The following is a 19,445-nucleotide window of genomic DNA, read 5'->3' on the forward strand; positions in this document are numbered from 1 at the left end:
GCAGAGGCATGTGCAGTTGTGCACGTGTGCAGGTGCACATGCGTGTGCAGGTGTACATTTGCGCAGGTGCACGTGTGTGCAGGTGCGTGCGTGTGCATGTGCACATGCGTGTGCAGGTGTGCACAGGCATGTGCAGTTGTGCACGTGTGCAGGTGCACATGCGTGTGCAGGTGTACATTTGCGCAGGTGCACGTGTGTGCAGGTGTGCGCGTGTGCAGGTGCACACGCGTGTGCAGGTGCAGACACACGCACGCGCACTCGTGCCCGCGCGCCCGGTCCCGCGCCCGCGCGTGCGCCCGCGCGTGCGCCCCTGCGGCCGGGCTCCCCGCACGGCGGCGCCACAGCGCGCCCACCCCCCCTCCCTCCCTCCCCGCTCTCTGCGCGCCGCCCATTGGCCGGGGCTCGGCGGCGGGGCGGGGCTCGGCGGCCGCGGCGCGCGCCCATTGGCCGCGGTCGCCTTTGTGTGCGCGGCGGCTGCGCCCGGCTCCCATTCGAGCGTCGGAGGGGCCGGCGGGACCGAGCCGGGCCGCCGCCCGCGCGCGCCACAAAGGCCGCAGCATGGTCCTGGTGCACGTCGGCTACCTGGTGCTGCCCGTCTTCGGCTCCGTGCGCAACAGAGGTACCGCGGCGTGCGCGGGGGCCGCGGGTTCGCGTCCCGGGGCCGCTGCTCGCGGTGCGGTGCGGTGCGGTGGGGGGGGGCCCGGCCGCCGCTCGCATCGCCGCCCCGCCCGGCCGCGGGGTCCGCGTCCCCCCCCCCACCACCACCACGGAGAGAGAACAGAGAAATAAAATCGAAAAAAAAAAAATTTAATTTTTTATGCCGCTCCCCTCGCCCCCAAGCGATTAATCCCTTTTTTAATTATTTTCAATTTTTTTAATTTTTGTGGTTTTTTTGGCTTCCCTCCTCGTTTTTTGCCCGCCCCGGCGCAGCCCCGCGCCCGCCCCGCTTGCGAAGCCCCCAGCCGCGCTCCGCGCCCGACCCCGCTTTTAGCCCCGTCTTATTTTTAACTCTTTCCCCCCCCCCCGCCCGCCGCCCCCTTTCCCCCCCGCCGTAGCGTAGCCGCCAGCCCCTTCCAGCGTAGCCCTAGCCGATAACAGCCATTTTTGTATCCTCATCTTGTGTAGCCGAGTACATTGCACTGTAAATTCCTGTTAAGTGGATTCATTTTGCTTTAGTCGCCGGGGTGCAGCATCCGCCGGGGGGGGGGGGGGGTTTGCAATGGAGGGGGGGGCGGGCCCCGGCGGCCAAATTGGGGTCAATCCTGGCCAAAAAAATAATAAATTTAAAAAGTGGGGAGGGGTGTGGAGGGGAAATCCGTAATTAAGGGCGATTTGGCATGTTTCGTTTAAAAAAAAAAAAAAAAAGGGGGGGGGGCAAAATTCTTCAACGAAGTGCAAATTGGCATAATTCACCAAAGGGGGGCAAAAATTCGGTAGCGAAGTGCAATTTGTCATAATTAATTAAAAAAAAAATAAAGGGGGGGAAGAATTCTGCAATTAAGTGCAATTTGCCTTAATTCAATTACATTAAAAAAAAAGTGTGTGTGTGGGGAAACGCTGCAATTAAGTGCAATATGCCTTATTGCAAAAAAAAATTAAAAATAAAATAAAAAATAATACTGAAGAGTTGGAGAAGGGGCTCTGTGGCCGAAGGGAAGGGGCAGCGAGCACCGGCGCAAAGCCGGGGTACCGCAGCCGGCCCCCGCCTGCGTCGCCCCGCTGCCCAAATCCGCCCCCTTCCCCCCCCCAAAAAAAATAAATAAAAAAAATCAATCTGCTCTCAACAAGAGAGCCAGACTACTGGCAAAATGAGTTTCCATTAAACAGGGATAACATTTTTTTTTTCTCTGCTGTGCCAAATTACTTCCTGGTCTTATTCCATGGGTTAAAAAAATATATTTTTTTTGTTTGTTTTTTTGTTTTGTTTTTTTTCCCCCCCTGTATCAGATTTATCCTTTGGTTGTGTACCTCCACCTTTTTTTCTTGTACTAAAACTAAAGCATGGTCTGTATTTAAAAAAAAAAAAAAAAAAAGAGAGTTTTTTTACATTACCTAGTTGCCGATGTAAAGCTCTTCCGTAGAGACATTACCCTGCTGAAATGTAATGTGCTGTAGCCTGTACATCTGCTCCGTGTACGCCGCTTTTGTTCTGTTGCCCTTCCATGGCATGGTGGGCCTTGCCTTCTTGTATTGTGTGCATGACGACATTGTTACACACGACTCCACTAATACTAATATACGATCTTCTCAATAAAGAAACTAGTTTTTCCTCTATTAACCTAGTGTGCTTTTTCTATTGCTGTTCTCCCATTTATTGTCGTATCCTGCTGTTTTAGATTTTTCCCCCCCCCTTCCACCTCCCCCCACCCCACCCCCTTCCCCACCTCGCTTTCCCCATCGTGAGGTTTTGAGCGAATGGATTTTTTTCCCGCCCCCCCCCCCCCATATCCTCCAGCATCGCAGGTATGGGGGCTTTTAATATTTCTTTGCGGTCCCATATCCACCACCAGCGTTAGTCTGTGTATACATACTCTGTAGATGCGCATCCTGTATTGCCATCGTGCCTATGTACAATGCTGTTTTGCGAGAGAAGAGCAAAAAAAAAAAAAAAAAAAAGTGTATAACACCCCCCCCCCCCCGATTAATCGGCCGGGATAAGTAGGTATTTTAGCGGGGGGCTGGTGCTCATTTCATCCCCGTTGCACCATCGCACATCCGTTCTGCTGCCGGGCTGCTCAGGAGAGGCGCATCCTCCGGGTGCATGGGTTGGGGCGGTGGGGGGGGGGGGGGGGAATTATTTTTAACTGGCCCATTTGCTTAGCAAGATGTAAATGAACCCAAAGGGAGAGAGAAGAGAAAAAAGAAAACCCAGAAAACTCTCTTTTATTAGCTGGGTATTTAAACGTGTGTATATATATATACGAGCGCCCTGCCCACCATCTGCTAGGCGAGAAGTTGCGGTGCCCCGGTGCCGCGGCGGCCGGCGCGCTATAAATATCGCCGCTGGGGCCCCCCCCTCCTCCACCCCCCCCGTGGGTCCAGCGTGGTGAAAACGCCCCAGATGCCCCAAACCGAGCGCGGGCGGGGGGGGGGGGGGGGCCGCGGCGCCCCCTCTTCCCACCGCCCCCGCCGCTCGGGGGGCTCGGTCGGCCGGCTTGCAAAAAGTTCCCGCGCACCTTAAAATATTGCAAGGGGGAAAAAAAAAAAGAATTAAAAATAAAAAAAGAAATAATGAAAAAAGGAAGGGGGCGGCGGGGAGCCTGCGGTGGGTGAGAGCCGTCTCGCTGCGGCGCCCCAGCGGCCCCCGGCACCCTTTTCCCACGCGCGCGCGGGGGGCTGCGGGCGGGCAGGGCCGGGGCCGGGGGGGGGGGACACGCGGGGGGGGGGGGGGGGGTTGGACGGGTTCAGAAAGGCCTCGGCTGCGCCCGCTAAAACCTCCGGCCGAGGCGTTTCCTCGCGGCCCCTTGCGCGGAGCCGCCCCGGACCCCGACGCGCGGCGTGGCGAGGCCCTGCCCCCCCCCCCCACCCTCAGCTGGTCATTTTATTGTTTTTCCCTTTTTTTTTTAATTTCTTCCCCCCCTCCCCTTTCTTCATATTTCCTCCTCCACGTCTCCGGGTGACTCTCGGGCCGCCCCGTCCCCCCGCGCCGCCGCCGCCGCCCTTTGTCCCTGCGCCGGCGGCACACGCGTCCCCCCCGCGCGTGTCCCCGCGCAGGGAAGGGGGGAGGCTCGGCTGCTCGCTTGCATGACGGCAGACGTGCATGCCTGCCGGGGCTGATCGTTTCCCATTTGATTATTATTATTTTCTATTTCCCTCCCCCCCTGCAACATGATTTTGTTCACGGAAAAAAAAAAAAAAAAAAAATCCCCCCCCCGACTCCCCACCGACCCAGATAAATGGTCTATATACACCCAAATCCACCAGCAGCTGCCCCTCGCTTACTGGGGGGGAGGGTGAGGGGGGGAACTTGCCGCGCGGCCGGCGCAATAAGCCCCTGAGCTCTTTATTCTGCAAATTAGTGCCAAATCGGAGCGAAACGGTGCGGGTCAATATACTCGGAGCATACCGGAGCAATCTAATAATGCGCAAAGCCGCCGGGTTGGTGGCAACGCGGACCGAGCGATTTATCAGCTGCAACGCAGTCTGCCCTGCCCCGTTGGAAACACGTTTCTTCCGGGAGGAAACATTTCTCCCCCCTGCTCCCACCTGCCTTATTAGTGTCCGACACCCTTCCATAGCTCATAACTGCACCCGCGACTTATTGCCTTAATTCCTCCGACACCCTCGTCCTGAAAAGCCACCTGCACCAAGAAAATAATCGCTTTTATTTTCGCTTCACGGGCTGGGGAAATGCAAGACGAGGCGCGTGCCGGCACGGAAGCGGGCGCCGCCGTTTCTGCTTTTCCCGGGCTGCTTTAAATCACTTTATTATTACAGGGAGCGGGATAACGCCCGGCGCGGCCGAAACGGGCGCCGAGCGGGGTTTGCTTAAGGGTCGGGGAAAGGGCGTAAACGCCCCTGGGCGAATGCAGAAATGACGCCGCCACGGAGGACTCGGACCCCGCTGACGCCATCCCTGGGTCTCGCACGGGGGGGGGAGGTTGGGGCGATGTCGCCGGTCGGGTTGCTTTTGAGGAACAGGTGAACCAACGGCGGGCGAATCCCGCTCCGCCTTATTCTGCTTCATCTCGGGGATAACCGGCAAAGTCCAACGCAAGTTGGTCCCGATTTACCGTGCTGGGGGCCCGGGGAAATGGGGTATTTAAACACCGCGGGGTCCAAGGGGGGAAGTGGAAGATGCTGCGAGGAGTCGGGGGGGGGGATCGGGAGGTGCTGGCAAGAGGCTGGGAGGTGGGAGTGGGACCCGGCCCTGCCGGCGCTCCCTGCTTCCCCGTCTCGCCCTTTAGCCAAACCCTTCGGCGTCGCCGTCTCCTCCGAGGCTGCGGGAACGGCCGGCTCCAGCCCGGAGCCCCAAATCCTGCCTGTTTCTGCTAGGCTTGATCCTCCCCTCAGAGAAACCGGACAGAGCAGGAGAGAAAACAGGGGTGGAGGGGGGGGAAACGGCTTTATTCGGGGTCCCGCAGGCCGCAGGCACTGGGGACCGAGAGCCTCCTCTCCAGCCGAGCAGCCCCTCGGCCGAAAATCGGACTTTCCGTGCCGATTTTAGTCCCGACCCTGCAGCTGCCTCGTGTCGGGACGGGTTTCGCGCAGGTGGCCGGGCTGAGCCCCCGCAAACTCATTGCACGCGCAGTGCTCCCGAGGCATGCTGCTGCTCCCTGGGGCCCTGGGCTTTATTTCCAAAACCCACCAAAAAGCCATGGCAGAAGCTCTTTTCCTGTATCTCGATCGCCTGAAATATCTGTCGGCGCCAGTACTGGCGTCGCTTTTGCACCCGGGAGTCCCTGAAGTGACGCCAAGCGTTGCAACTTGCTCGGGAACCTCGCGGGATTTGGTGTTTTTTCCGTAAACCTGCAGCTCCCAGAGGCGGGTGATAGCCTAAGACTTTGTTTTTTTGATTCAACGGAAGCGCAAAACTTAGTGAAACTGAGTGCTGAAATTGGCTATAAGGCGAGTTTTTGAAGGCAACGCAGTGATTTGGGAGACCTTTGCACGGCCGCGGGGCTCCGAGCGGCAGCCGCAGCTGGGCAGCAAGAGCGTGGCTAGGACCCAAAGCTTAAAAAGTTTGGTAATCTGGGGAATGGCCAAATTCTCCGTCTTAAAAAGCCCCGAGGCGTTTCTCAGCCTGAGGTACGGATGGGGCTCGTGTGCCGGGGCGACCCAGGCTACTGCGGTCAACAGCGCACTTGAGCCACCAGGGCTTTCCCTGATGGAAAACAGGAGAACGAGACTCATTTCGGCATTGTTCCTTTGCGCGGCTTCCCGTCGTGCCAAGGGCTCCGCGCCGAGCACGGCCCCCAAAGTCGAGGAGACGCTCATGACCTTATTGCCCCGCCACTCAGTGCCGATTACGTGGCGGCTTCCCGGCGCGAGCGGGAAGGGGAAGCCAAGGGAAGAGCATCTTCGCCGGGAAGGGCCGGCAGCCCTGCAGGGATCGGCTTCCTTAGGTCTCCGTGCGGGAAGGGCTCTTCTGCGTCTTCGCTCTCCCGCGCTGCTGGTTTGATGAACTCAGGCATCTGTTTGGACTGTTTGAGAGGGATTTTTGGCAAACGGCTTCCTCGCGTACCTCTCCATCCGCTACCTAAACGAAGCCTTGGATTTTCTTCTCTCCGCAGCAACACTTTTAAAGAAGAGGCATAACGCCTGCCGTGTGCATGCTAACGCGCCTGGAAAGCAGGCAATGATTTTTTTGCTCTTTCTCCTTCAACCCCAATATATGTTGCTGCCTTTGACAGAGCTACGGGCGCCCGGTCCCTCAGGCACCCATTGCGCCTGGGCGCTGGGAAGCACCCCTGTGCCCCCAAACGGACCGCTTCCCACGGGGCTCTCGCGGTGCGTGTCTGGGCTTTCTCGTTTGCTTTTTGGTGGTACCCACCTCCCTGCCTCCGGCTGCGCAGGTTGCTCCCCGTGCTGACGTCTCTAAACAAGTCTTTGTTCCCCTGAAGCTATGGACGTTTTAGGAGGAACCGCCCTGGGGCAGTGGAGGATTCATTGCCGGTTTCTCAAATAAATTGAGACCTGCCCCGTCTTGTTTCCATGATGTGACTGCTTGGAAACATCTATACAAGGGAGCTTTTCTTCTTCTTTTGATAGCAGAGAAGTTACTTGCTCTTGTGCCCCCCAACCAGCGTTGGGTTGGGCCTTACTTGGCATGTCCACATCTCCGCTGTGGTGTTACCTGGGTTTTCCCAAAACCTTGCTTTTCGGCAGTGAGGAGGAGCTGGCGTGAGGAAGGAGTCTCAGATGCGCGGTGAAGCTGCCAGGATGCAAGATCAGACCCCAAATCCTACAGGTCTACTCTTGCTCACACCTGCATGAGCCCCAAATTAATCCACCGGCTTTGAGCGAGTTGCTTGGGATTTATCCTGGGGTTTATACCGTACGCTGAGGTATTGACACCTGAGGTGTTTAAAAAAGGGAATTGGTAGCAAAATGGCCATAGTCCAAAAGTGTCTTTGTTTTTATTAGAGTTTGGTGCTGCCGTTACCATCTTTATGAGCCCATCAGCCTCTCTCCAGCCCTCGTGCGACGTTTGCTGGCAGATTTGTGCAGAGGCGCCCGAGCGGCGGCTTTCTAAATCTCAGCCGGCGTCTGGAGGTAATCGGGGTGCCAACGCTGCCGAAGAGGTGTCCGTCAAGCCCGGCAATTTCCTCAGCCTCCGGGTGGCAAATATCACACCTCTTATTTGCCTGGCGGGAAAGGAGCTGTAAATCTCGTGCAGATTACTGCACTTGTTGTTGTTGTCGCTAAATCCACATTCCTCTTTCTTGTGGCCTGGCCTTTAATATTAATATCTTAATTTCATTTATAAATTCACTTATCAGCTTTCATTAGTCATCCCGTTAATGATCCTAGGCAAGAAAATTTTTCATTTGACGTCAAAAGGCAGATTAAGGGACTTCTAGAGCCTTGGGAAATGGCTTCGTTCTGTACCAGAATTATACTGCTTGGCATATGAGGCTAATACTATGTATAATTTGCATCTGCTGCTCGGGGAAATGAGTGATTATTTTATATATTTAGCAGAAAATAAGAGTATTTCTTAATCATGAATGGTGTTGCATTGCCTGCACGCTCTGCAGCATTATGAATCACTGGTCTATGAACATCTTGTTTCCTGGATTAGCTTTACCACGCTGGTAAGCCCTGAAGGGCCAGATCCTGCCCGCTCATCTCCTCGGAGATTGTGTTTGACAGCACAAGTAGCTAATTGAAATTAGGAGGCTCCCTCAAAGCTCAGCGCGAGGAGAAACCGAGAGCGGATGAAGCTTTGCTTGGCCAAAATCGAGTGTCCTCGGTCTCCGTGTGGTGGGACATGAGGGTGTTGGTGGCTTTTGGAGGTGGGTGTCCAGGGCACGATGGTGGGAAAAACTCAACGTTTGCTCAGAAGAAAGCAAAGAGCAGGGCTGGACTCAAACGGAGGAGATGTAGCATCCCCCGGTACCGACCCTTTCAGGCCCACGGCTCAAGGCAGGCAGCGCTACGCGCTAGGGCACGTTGGAAAAAGCCTTATCTTGTCCAGGCGCTATCTGTGATATCCCACAAATCTCCCGGGGCCGAGATAAGGAAGGAGGCTGCTTTCTGCACAGCAATAGTGAGGAAGTGTGTGCAGTTGCCAAATGCAAGGGGGAGGAAAAAAAAAGAAAGGCTCAGAGCAAGCGGCTTTTATTGCTGGCGTAATTGCAGCAGGAGTGCCGTGGCGTGTTTTCGGAGGGGTGGAGAAAGGTGCCAAAACTTGTGAACTTTCTTTCTGTCTAACAGTGCCTACTGCAGGTGTGGATGCTGCTGTGCCTTGGCGTGAACGGGCTTCGCGGTACTTGCTGGAGAACGTGGGTTCTTGTCAGCGTTTAATATCTCAGGGTGGTGTGATCCAATAAATCCTGCGGGTTGCTCTTTGCAGCTGGAGTGGCTGGGACTTCATCCCTAATGTACCCAAAGTTCTTCTTTGGTGGCTTCCGTTTGGCCCTCGCCGACCTAAATGGGAACTTCAGTATTAATCGGAAATAAGAGTGTATTGCGTTTCAAATGCCACCCTGGGGAAGGTCTGGAGATGATAACGAACGTGGTTTGGGCTGCAAAGGCTGAGGGATGACCGGCAGCCCCGGAAGCGCGATGCCCCATTTGCAGAGGGTGCCTTTGCGCGTGGACGGCTTCTGCGTACACAAGGTTGGGTGCCAGCAACGCAGGCAGCCCCAAAACCCATCGTCCATCCTTCTTCGCTCTGCCGCTTGGCTCCATCTTCCACTTCTTCATTTATTGCATTAACTTGTGGCGGCTGAACTTTGGTCTTTGAGGTGGCTTCTTGAACCTACGAGCTGAAAAATGGCAGCTCATTGGCAGCGCGCGGGAAAGTTGCGTGGGAATCGAGCCCCGCAGCGAGGGATGTGGTGTCCAAAGCGGTAGCCAGGGGATGCGCGGGTTAGTGGTGGCTGTCGGATTAGCAGCTCAGCTGATGGCACTTGTCTTGCCCTGAATTGCTTGAGACTGGAGCTATGTGAAAACAAATATATCTGTTTTTGATCGTGATTATTATTTTCCAGTTCCCTGGCTGAAAATTTACTTTCCTGGCTTTATATTGTTTTGGGGTTTCTCAGCAAAATGGGGGGGAAAAAAGAGCTTTTAAATGGTTCATTTGAACTGAGATGAAACAGGCCACAACCCCAGAAGTGAAACATGATCTTATGGCAAAGTCTAAAACAGCATCAGCTGGAGGTAAAGAATAAAAACTTTGTCGTTATCTCTCAGGCAGGTTATTCATACCGAAACACTTCAGCTGGCTGTGATTTTTTTCTTGTTGTAGAGATGGAGTAAGTATTTCGTACTCACCGGGGCAGCATGACGTGGTCGGGCAAAGAGACTGCCCTGGGGCCCTGTCTTGGACCATGCCCAGGAGCCAATGCTGGGGAAGAGGTTTGCAAGGCAAGATGCAATAGCAGATGCTTTCCTGGGTATTTCTGCAGTGAGCTGGTGACACCGGGGTCTGTGAGCCTGGGGTGGCATCTGGCTGGTCACACTGAATGGCTACAAGGGTCCTTTGGCCCCTCTCTGCGTCCTTCATTCTCCATCCGCACGTCCTTCATCCTCCGTCCGCACATCCTTCAGTAACGGTGGGCTCACTCATGTAAGTTGCTTTGGCGTGAAGGGACAAGTGACATGTTCTCTGTGGCCTTGTTTGATTTGCACAGGAAAACAGCTGTGCCACACGTGATTAAAAGCTTGCCTGTGGAAACCCTGAGTGTTTTGCCAAAGGACGTAATGCAGGCGCCCTGGAGAGGAGATCGTTTCATCTTGTTATGAGTCATCAGCAAGGAAACCCTCTATTGCCAGATCTCTATGGCCTGGTCAGCTATCCAGGTGCTTCTCCTCTAAAACTCTTAGAAAAAGCAACCAGGCAAGCCTGGAAGGGTTACACCAGGGACCCGAGAGGAAAAATTTATCCATGGGCAATTACAAGCATGGAAGAATGGGACGTAGGCCAAGGGGATGGGAGATGAACCCAATTCCTCCTCCCTTGGCCAGTGGCAGGGTCCTCCTGTCAGGAGTTGGGGTGGAGAAGGGCGAGGTGACACGAGGGAAGCCAACGTGCACTTGTTAAGAGCCAGATTTGATACTTTCTTCTCCCATAACAAATGGTTTTGAGCACCGTTAATAAAATCAAGGGCCAGACCTCAATAATATCCAGAAAGTGGTTTTTGGGATGTGTTATGCTGGCTCATGCATTCATCTGGACCATGTGGGCTCAGGGTTCGGTCTGAGCTGTGCTGAACCCCCTACCCTGTCCTGAAAGCTCCTTATCCACGGCACTTAACCTGGGCTGACCTCTATGCTGGGGGACACGGGCACAACCCCCTCATCTTCCATCCGCAGAGAAGCAACATCTGCTGTTCTTCAGCAAACACACTATGAGGCCGATCCCAGATCTTAAGGCCAGAAGAGATCATTACCATCAATTAGTGCAGGGAATCAGACTAAATAGGCTGTAAACCAAACCTGGTCATTCCCCCATCAAAGCCCATCATTTCTGCATCAAGCCTGTTACATGCAAGACCCAGAAGTGCTCCTGGCCAGCACTGCTGTTTGCACCGTATTCATTTGACTTCTCTACCTTTACCGTGTTCCTTTCCCACCATGTGCTTTCTCTCGTCGTTTTAGACATCTGCCATGCTTTTCCCCTTGTGTGTGGTGGTTTGTTTGAATTGCTCCTTCCTCACATTCATTCTCCAGGCACCAAAGCCACAGAATCACACAACGGTTGAGGTTTGGAGGGACCTCTGGAGACCATCTAGTCTTTATCAGGGCTGGAGCTGGCTCCGGGGCCCAACTTGTTGGGAATGCTGGAGGTGCTCAGGCATGCTGGTTGGGTGCTTGTGGGGGTTTAGCGGGGAGAAAGGCGCTGCTCTCCGTGGGATAGCACGCCCAGAAGATGAAGGACCTCCTTAGGTGCTCTGCATTCGCTGCCAGGACCAGGAGGCTGTGCTGGTGGAAGCTGAAGAACGAGCTCTGTCCTCTCCTCGCCGCCCCGGGAGGGCAGCTGTGATTTATACCATAATAACAGCTGGTGCTGGGAGCGCAGTGATGAGGAGCATTAGCTTTGAAGCAGCACTTCTCATGCAGAGAGCACTTGGCCAGGAGAAGGGAGCGCGGGGAGGTGACACCGCAGCGGGGCGCGTGAGTGGGGCTGTCTGCCCCAGCGCCCCTCCGTCCACGCTGCGGTGCCGACGGGACGGGGTGCAGGTCCGTTGTCCGGCCTCGATCCTTCCGGAAATTACTGTGTTTAGGGGGGGGTTGTTTGACAGATGCTTTCCAAAATTAATGCCAGCACCTGGCCTGCCTGAGGGGGCTGCGGAGGCAGCAAGGGCTCATCCCGTAGAAGCTCACGGAGGCCTCACAGCTCAAACAGAACAACAGGGGGATGAAAATGCTTTACGGAAACCCAGTCCTTGAAAACATCCCTGGGGGAGAGCTGCCGTCCAGGCCAGCTCTGGAGCTGGACGCCCTCGCGGTGGCACTGGGCGCCTCCTGCAAGGCAGGGCTGGGCGAGCGGGTGCCGACGGGGAGGAGGGACGTGCCGGGGCTTCAACCCCTCCATCTGGAGCTGCCTCCTCCGCAGAGGACCTTGGGCGAGTCCTCTCCGAACCCAGCCCTTCAGAGGTAAGTTGGATGGAGCGGGTGGGTGTGCGGAGCTGGCATCCTGCCCCAGGAGCTGAAACGCTTCTTTCCAGCCCCTGAATAGACCCAGCTCCTGGTCGCTTTTCTTTCTCCGTGTTTCGGCATAAAGAACAAGTCCGTTCCTAGCGCTGCCGTGACGCACGCCCATTCGCGTCGCTCCAGGAAGCTGGAGCTTTTAGAAAGCCAGCAAGTATAATGAGACTTTGTGATTTAAACAACAGCCACACAAAAAGCCCCCAACACAACAGTGACATGAAAATGCAAAGCGTTTGCCAAGGTCCAGACACCAAAAGGCTAAAGAAAAGGTGCTTTGTTCTTATTCAGGCCTCCCACGGAGGGTCTTCTCCCCACATCGCCCCACAGTTTGAGGCTGGCTGTGGCACAGCCTTTAAGCTGATGTCTCCTCCCTCTTTTTTATCCTTGCAGGTTAGCAGAGGCTTGTGTCGGACATTTGCTCCCGAAGCATAGATTTTGGTGGAGCTCAGGTGTGGAAGTGCTGGGTGATGGCAGAGGAGAGGCACGCACAGCACATCTGTAAGCCCAGGTGGCTTTCAGGGTAGCTGGCTATGGACCAAGACGCTTATCTCCATGGTGGACCGTGGGTGCTTGAATGTTTACGATCAAATTAGGAAAAGGCAGGGGGCAGAAATCACTTAAGTGGCCAAAATGGGTGGAATCCTCTCAGCTAAATCCAAATGAGGAGTATCAATGCCTGCTGTCCGAGCAGCGCTCTCCTGCATGGCAGCCCTTGCTGGTGGGTCTCACCAATGTCCCATGGGTGTACCTGGGCTGAGTGTCTGGTCATTGGCTCCTTCCGGAGGCCAAATTTGCCTGACAGGTTAAGGATCTGTGCACCTATCTGGTAGGGCTTGGTCAGCCAGTTCAGGCTATGTCTAAGACAACCGGTTTAGAAATTATCAGGATTGCTTAAGAAATACAAGACAAGGGGTTTAGGCCTCCTAAGTATCCTCTTGCCTGGGGACTGAGGAGCACTGGGAAGGGGGGAAATGCATGCAGAGGGGAGAGGAGAGCCCAATTTTTGTCCACCTCTTGAAGCCCTGCAGCCTGGGAAACACATGTCCGAGAGGAGCTCTTCCTCGGTGGCTGGGGCTCGCGGCAGGAAGCGTGGCTGGTGGACTGCTCTCCGCGGCTCTGAGCATTGCCTAGCGCCTCTTAGAGCAAGCTGCCTTGCATCGGCTTGTTCATGCATCAGGGTGACGGGAAATGGGTTACTAAGCAAGAAAAATCCTGAAGAGGCAAAGGAACAGGGTGCATATGATTTGGCCCTGGCCAAAGCTGCGCGTCGAGTGTAGGCTGAAACATCTGTTTTTGGTGAACGTCTATCCGCGCTTGAGTCCCTAAGAGAGTGAGATTGTTTTATGATATTGTACAGTTGCCTGCAGCCCCAAAGAGCGCTTGGCAATGAAAGATAAAGCTCCCTGTGCAATACACATGCCGGCACCAGTAACGACAGTGATGCATCCTCTCCATTAGCTCCCATCCACTGATTGATGGGCCTGTCTACACGAGATGAACTGTAATCCAGCTCTAGCCCCTTTCTGGCTTCTTGGCCTGCCCTCTTTATTAACTCTTGCATGATAAACTCCCTCGTGGTTTCGGACCACTCGGTAATTGCTTCAGACTAAGTGACACCTCGTAGGGAGGATGAGAACAAAACCACCTCTTTGTGAAGGCCAGCTGGCTCCCGGGAGCATCTTTTCTGGGTTGGTGGTGATGCAAAGGTGAAAGGCGCTGTCAGCTTCACGCTTGGCACCGCAGGGTTGGCAAAAGCAAGAGGATTGCTAAAAAGAACACATTTGGGAGATTTTAGAAACTTCTTTTTGTGAGGGGGGAGGGGAGCTTTTTGCAGCTCGTTTTCAAGCTTTCTTTTCAACCTTGCTGATAAAAATGATACTTATTCTTGTCTTTGAATGAAAGCTGAGATTCCCCTGTGGCTTGGCGGCTGGGGGCCCAGCTGCAAGAGCCTCCTGACCACCCTCTCTCTCCTGTGCTGATGCACAAAGCACACAGGGACACATCACCGGTGGGAATACCTGTGCTAGGGTGTGATTTCCTTGAAGCTTGGGTCAGGGGGAAGGAAGCAGTGGGTGATCCCCTTTGCCAGCCTTCCCCAAGAGAGGTGGGCCACGGTGCCATGGGCCAGACCCGGAAGGTGTCAGAAAGCGGAGGGGAAAACCAGCAATGAGGAGAGGAGGGCCGTGCCGCGGGTTGGGGAGGCTCATCAGCGTGAAGAGAGGTCCTAGCAATATTTGTGGTCTCCTGCTGAAGGCCACAGCCCTCCGCAACCGTTTGCAGTGCTGTGGGAACCCAGCCGCGTCTGAGCTGGGCGGGGAGAGGTGGCCCTGGGTGGGCTTTTGCAAAATGCAGGGAAAAGAAGACTTTTGTCAAGCAAGTTTAGCTGAACCTCAGTTCTGCCAGACTGCTCTGAAGTTCTGGGCAATTTGGTTGAACACGACACCTCTTTTCAGAGGGAAAATCAGGGATTTAGGAGTGCGTCAACTCTGCCCAAGCTGTATCTGTAATACGAGGGCTCCTATGCCTTTAAAGCTATATTGAGGTTAATGCTAGTAGGGTGTTACACTGCTGTGCTACTAGCTAGAAACACAGATAGCCGAAATCCATATGCTCCATCGAGCAGAAGAGTAAATCACCTGAACCTGGGGTCCTCAGGAGGAAGTTTTCCATCTGTACAGCTGCTGTTGTTTCTCTAAAAAATAAGAACAGTTCCTGTTGTGAAATGTCAAAAATCAAAATTCACCCATCCAGCTAACTCGGGGTGGGGGGAGGTATTCAGGGCTTGGGGGGTGCCTGCAAACTCCTCTCTGGGTCTAGATGGGGTATGGTTTTGTAGTATCTCTCTCTTAAAACCACAAGGGAAATTTCAGAAGTGCCACATGCATCTCAGCTTGTATTCTGGAGATGCCAGGCTTAGACAAACATAAACTTAAAAGCTTGGATCCTCACTTTAATTCCTTTTTGTTTGTCACCAAGAGCTCTGTGGAGTCAACAGAGTTTGTGGCTTGGGAGCAGATTTTATTTTTCCCTAGTGCTGGGGTGAATCTGAAATATACCTTTATAATTACTACTTTTCCTCTCTTATATTTGATATCTGCCAGAACCACTGATCGATGAGCATTATGTAGGTTAGTACTATTCATGCAGTATTATTTCATGCTGCTGAATCCTCTTCCACGTGATGTCCACCAGGACCCCCAGGTGCTTTTCTGCAAAGTTGCTTTCTCGTGCTGTTGCATGGGGCTATTTCAGCCCCGATGCCAGACTTTGCGTTTGCCTTTGCTGAACCTTATTGCACCCCGGGGCAGCTTCCCAAAACCAGGAGCACAAAGGAAAAACAATGATATTCCCCCTACCCACTGCCAAAACAGAGCTCTCCCTTCTCCCATACCCTTCCACAACATTCAGCTCTAGACACTTTCCTTCTGCTCTCCAGTGGAGTCTCCCCCACCAAAAAAGGGGACTTTCTGTGGGAAGGGAGCGCCGCTTTCCTGGCCACATCTCCCAGGCATCTGCGTGGGGAAGGTCCACAACCACCATGGGTCTGCCTGTGGTCACGCAGCCAGTCTGCGTCCATGGCCAGGAGTAGAAACCCACTGTCCCCAAAATGCTGGACACGCTCCCACTTCCCTTGGCCAAGCTGCCCCTGAAGCATTTGCCAATTTCAGGTCTGAGCAGGAGGGAAAATGAGTCACGGAAGAGCAGTGAGCTGTTGCCTTCTGGGCCTTTTTCTTCTGGTTGAGCTGTTTTTCGAGGTGTCTCCATGGGTGGCATGGCATGGCTGGCCATGCGGCCAACTGCCTGGCCGACACTTTTCTCTTGGGTGCTCGTAGGCGAAGAAGTGTTGAAAAGGCACATGTGGGTCTGGGTGGGCAGTGAACGTGCTCACACAACATGATGATCCCATCTCGGACCCTGTGGCCTCCCCTAACATTGAGCAAGTGCCTTTGGTCTCCTGCCTTCGTTTCTCTGTCTGTGCAAGCAGCGATACCCGTCCCGCAGGCAGGCGGAAGAAGGAGCTGCCACCAGGTGTAAAGTTCTGGGAATAGTACATACGTGTATCATTCCGCTCCTTTGTCGGTAAAATTACTGCAAAAAATGTAAATGTAGATAGAGAAAAGTGGATTGCTGGTTTTCATTCTCTTTTCTGTGGTTCCTATTAAGGAAACGTGTTCCAGGAGATGTCTTTAGAACTGCAAAAGCATGTTCAAATATCTCTGCTTTCTTTAGGAAATTGTCATATCTAGAAACAAAACAAAAAGCTGACAGAGTTGAGACTTTTGACCAAAAATAAAAAACTCAATTCTTTTTTTAGTGTCATGGACATACATACATATCTTTTTTTTTTTTTTTAAGAATGGTTTTAATGTTCTTCTGCTTTAATCCGGGGTCAGGTATTCTCCCAAGGCTACATACTACAATAGTGAGAACAGTGACTCAGATCTCATCTTTTTTATGAGCTCTGCTTAAAAAACTTAAGCTGTGATTTGTAGAAGATGAATGGACTTTTAAAATCAATTTTGTGGTCCCCTGTGTCTGCGGGGTGCCAATCACTGTGTGCTGGCGTTGACCGTGCTGCCCGGTTCCTCTTGCAGGATCATTAAGATGCTAGGGCTGCTTTCATTATGTGGAGGCTGAATCGAGCCACCCGTTAATGGAATTGAGCTACCTGACCTTAATGTGTGACTGATATTTAATTTGAAGTTTCTCCGAATGCTGGCAGGCTGCAACAGAAACAATATTGGCCCCGCAACGCACAGCCTCAACCCCAAGAAGACATCAAAATAAATTAAATTTAATAATTAGCAGAAATCCTTGGGGCTTCGAGGTCACATCTGGAGCTAAACAAGGTGGATTTTTTTCTTCTTTGAAACCGCACAGATTCCTGGCAGGCTCTTGGGTACCATGGGGAGGAGGCAGCACAGTCTGTTCACCTTGGACTGGGGGAAAATTCTGTGGTGGTCCCATGGGTGCGTGTCCCCGTACTGTAGCCGTCACCATTGCCCTCTCAGCCACCTTCGGTTCACCAGGCTGATGTGCCCTGGGACCCAGATCCATGGGGACTCTCTGGGTGCAGATATACCCAGCGTCAGGAGCAAGAGAAGGAAAAGCAGGAGAGGGGCACCCCAGAGCTGGGGCACCTCATCGAGGGGACGCCGTGGGTCTCTGTCCCAATTTCGGACAGATCCTGCCCCATGAGTGCTGAAGACAGAAGGTAGGAGGAGGTGTCACAGCTGGGACCCCAAACTGGCCTTTTGTCATGCGAGTTCCCTCCCCACTGGATTCAGGAGCTGGTCCTCCCCTCTCTAATTATAGTCTCCTAAATGCCTCCTGAAGGTCCAGGGCCATCGCTTAGTAAAAAGCATTTTGAGATCCTTTGGGAAGGTCTCCAGGCTCAGATGCAAGAGTGACCTCCACACATGCAGCTTAGCCCTGAGCTGTCTGATGGTCTGTGAGGCTGTAGCTCCTGGTAGAAACTCAGCCCTGCGGGTCATCTTTGGCAATGCACTAATCAGCCTGGGATCCCTGCTGAGGCTGTAACTGTAAATACCTTGCAAGCATCAGGTGGCACGGGAGACCTTGCTGGTCATATGAGAAACGATGGTATGGTCCCTAACGGCTCACCAAGAGCCAGCAAGGATGCAGGCTCCTGGTGAGGAACATGCAGGTGTGCAAAACACCTTTCTGCGGGAGGCAGGTAGAGGAGAGGATCTGGTCCCGGTTCTGCCATCCAAAGCCAAGTTTGTTCTCTTTCCCCTTCCAATTTCTTCCTTTGTAAAATGGGGTGTGTCAACCAGCTCAGTTCTCACCACGCTGGGCGAGTGCTTTGCGGTCCTCGCATGCTGTTTAACTACAGAGTTCGCTACCTCGGGAGCGCTGTGATTCACCATGACACGAAAAGTCTGCTTGAAGGCTCTGCCGAGGAACCGAAATCAAACAAATTCCAAATGGTCTCACAAATGAAGCTGAAAGGTCACAACGATATCAAGCGAGGGGTCATGTGTTGTACGACAAGCCTCTGCTAAATATCAACCAAAGATTAGTCCATCCTCTCTGAAAGGCCAAGAGCTATAAAGACTCTGAATTCCTGCTGCATGTGTTCAGACCCATGGTGTCTAAAAACGGCACAAACCACCTATCAAAGGGAGATACAACTTCAGGAACAGCAAATTCAAGGGAAAATGTCAGGCTGGTGAGGTATGTGAAAATGAATTTGGAAGATTCGTAGGTTTTTAAGGCCAAAAGGGACCTGGAGATCATGTGGCTAGTGCTAATTAATTTGGCATTTTGCCAAGGGCCGTCATCCCTGTTTAATCAGCAGCTGTGAAGTGGAACGTTGTCCGTCTGCCAGTCTTATGTCCCAGCTCCTGGGGACAGGTGCAACACACCTCATACAGCTTGAATGGAGGGACAACCACTTTGAAGGATGAATTTCATGGGATGGAGGGTGGAGGAAACCTTGAGCCAGTTTGGGATTTATTAACTGCTTATGTAGGCCTGCACTGAGGTGGGAAAAGCAGTCCTTAGTTGGGCTGTGCTGTATAGTTGGATCTGCTTGGCCATTTCTGAATATCCATTAGATACATCACCAGATCCTGTATTTGCTTGAAAAAGCTGGCTTTTTAAAGGCTTCATCTGACATCACTGCTGTCTGTCAGTGCAGGAACTGTGCCAAACCCAAATTTTATCTGGGAAAGAGGAACAGCAGAGTCAAGGAATCAGTTTAGCTAGGAGTTAAACTCTTACGGAAAAAGTTCAATGAGACTGCAGATTTCTTACCAAGGTCACCAGCCTTCTTCTGACAATACCATGCTAATTTATCTGGCAAATTCCTTGGCTCTTGTGATGACGTGGGTTGCTGGTCTAACTGGGTTCAGTAATTCTCCCCTAGTCCAGTTGCTGGTATCCAGCACTGGATCTCCTAAGACCTCCAGAGGTCCATGACCAGGAGGTCAGGGAGCAGCTGAGTCTCACACCCAGGAAAGCTGGTGCACAGCTGTGCGTGTGGGTGCGCAGTTGCCATCGGCTGGGTGTTTCGCTGCTTTTGGGGGGCTGCTAAGGTGCCAGTGCCGTCAGGGCACCCTGGTGCCCAGATCTCCAGGGAGAGCAGGAGCAGTGCCAAAAATGCTGGAAAAACACATTTTCCCGGCTGTGGCATCCTTCCTTTCCTTGCCTCTGCCTGACAGCTCACCCTACTGCAGGCATTGCCACTAGCTGTGTTTACAGGGCACTTAACCAGCTGTATAAATGGTTTATAGGTTACTCCGTAACCTGAGCGAGCTACTCAAAAGGGATGAGAACGAAAACCTTCTTTATTTCTTTGTTTCTGTGCGCGTGGCCCTGAGCACTGAATTCCTCCTGAATTCCAATTTTGTTTCTCAACAGCAAGGCCGGCTTTGGAAAACAAGGTAATGGAGGTGACCCGGTGCCGTTAACAGGCTTCTCCAAGGGAGTTTGCTGGTCGAAGAATTAGTCCAGCAGCACTGAGGGCTGCATAACCTCTGTGCACCCGCTGCGCCTGCTGGTTATGTTAAATGGCAGCGTGCAGGTTTCCAAGGTAGATGTAATAAAACAGCATCCACTTGAGAGAGGGGAATGTTTCGGTCTGAACAGGCTCTGCA

The 19,445-nt window shown here is 53.2% G+C and overlaps 1 protein-coding gene across 1 annotated transcript in view; it reads left to right on the forward strand.

Moving 5' to 3' along the window:
• Positions 1 to 508: 508 nt before the first annotated feature.
• The window catches only part of ARK2C (arkadia (RNF111) C-terminal like ring finger ubiquitin ligase 2C), a 46,472-nt gene continuing 27,535 nt past the window's right edge, over positions 509 to 19,445 (forward strand). The window contains exon 1 of the mRNA XM_067315505.1: positions 509 to 619. Within this exon, the coding sequence (XP_067171606.1) occupies positions 559 to 619 (61 nt within the window). The 5' untranslated portion in view covers positions 509 to 558. The remainder of the gene's footprint in view (positions 620 to 19,445) is intronic.

Source organism: Apteryx mantelli, chromosome Z (assembly GCF_036417845.1).
Source record: "Apteryx mantelli isolate bAptMan1 chromosome Z, bAptMan1.hap1, whole genome shotgun sequence".
In the NCBI taxonomy this organism is placed as follows: Eukaryota; Metazoa; Chordata; class Aves; order Apterygiformes; family Apterygidae; genus Apteryx; species Apteryx mantelli.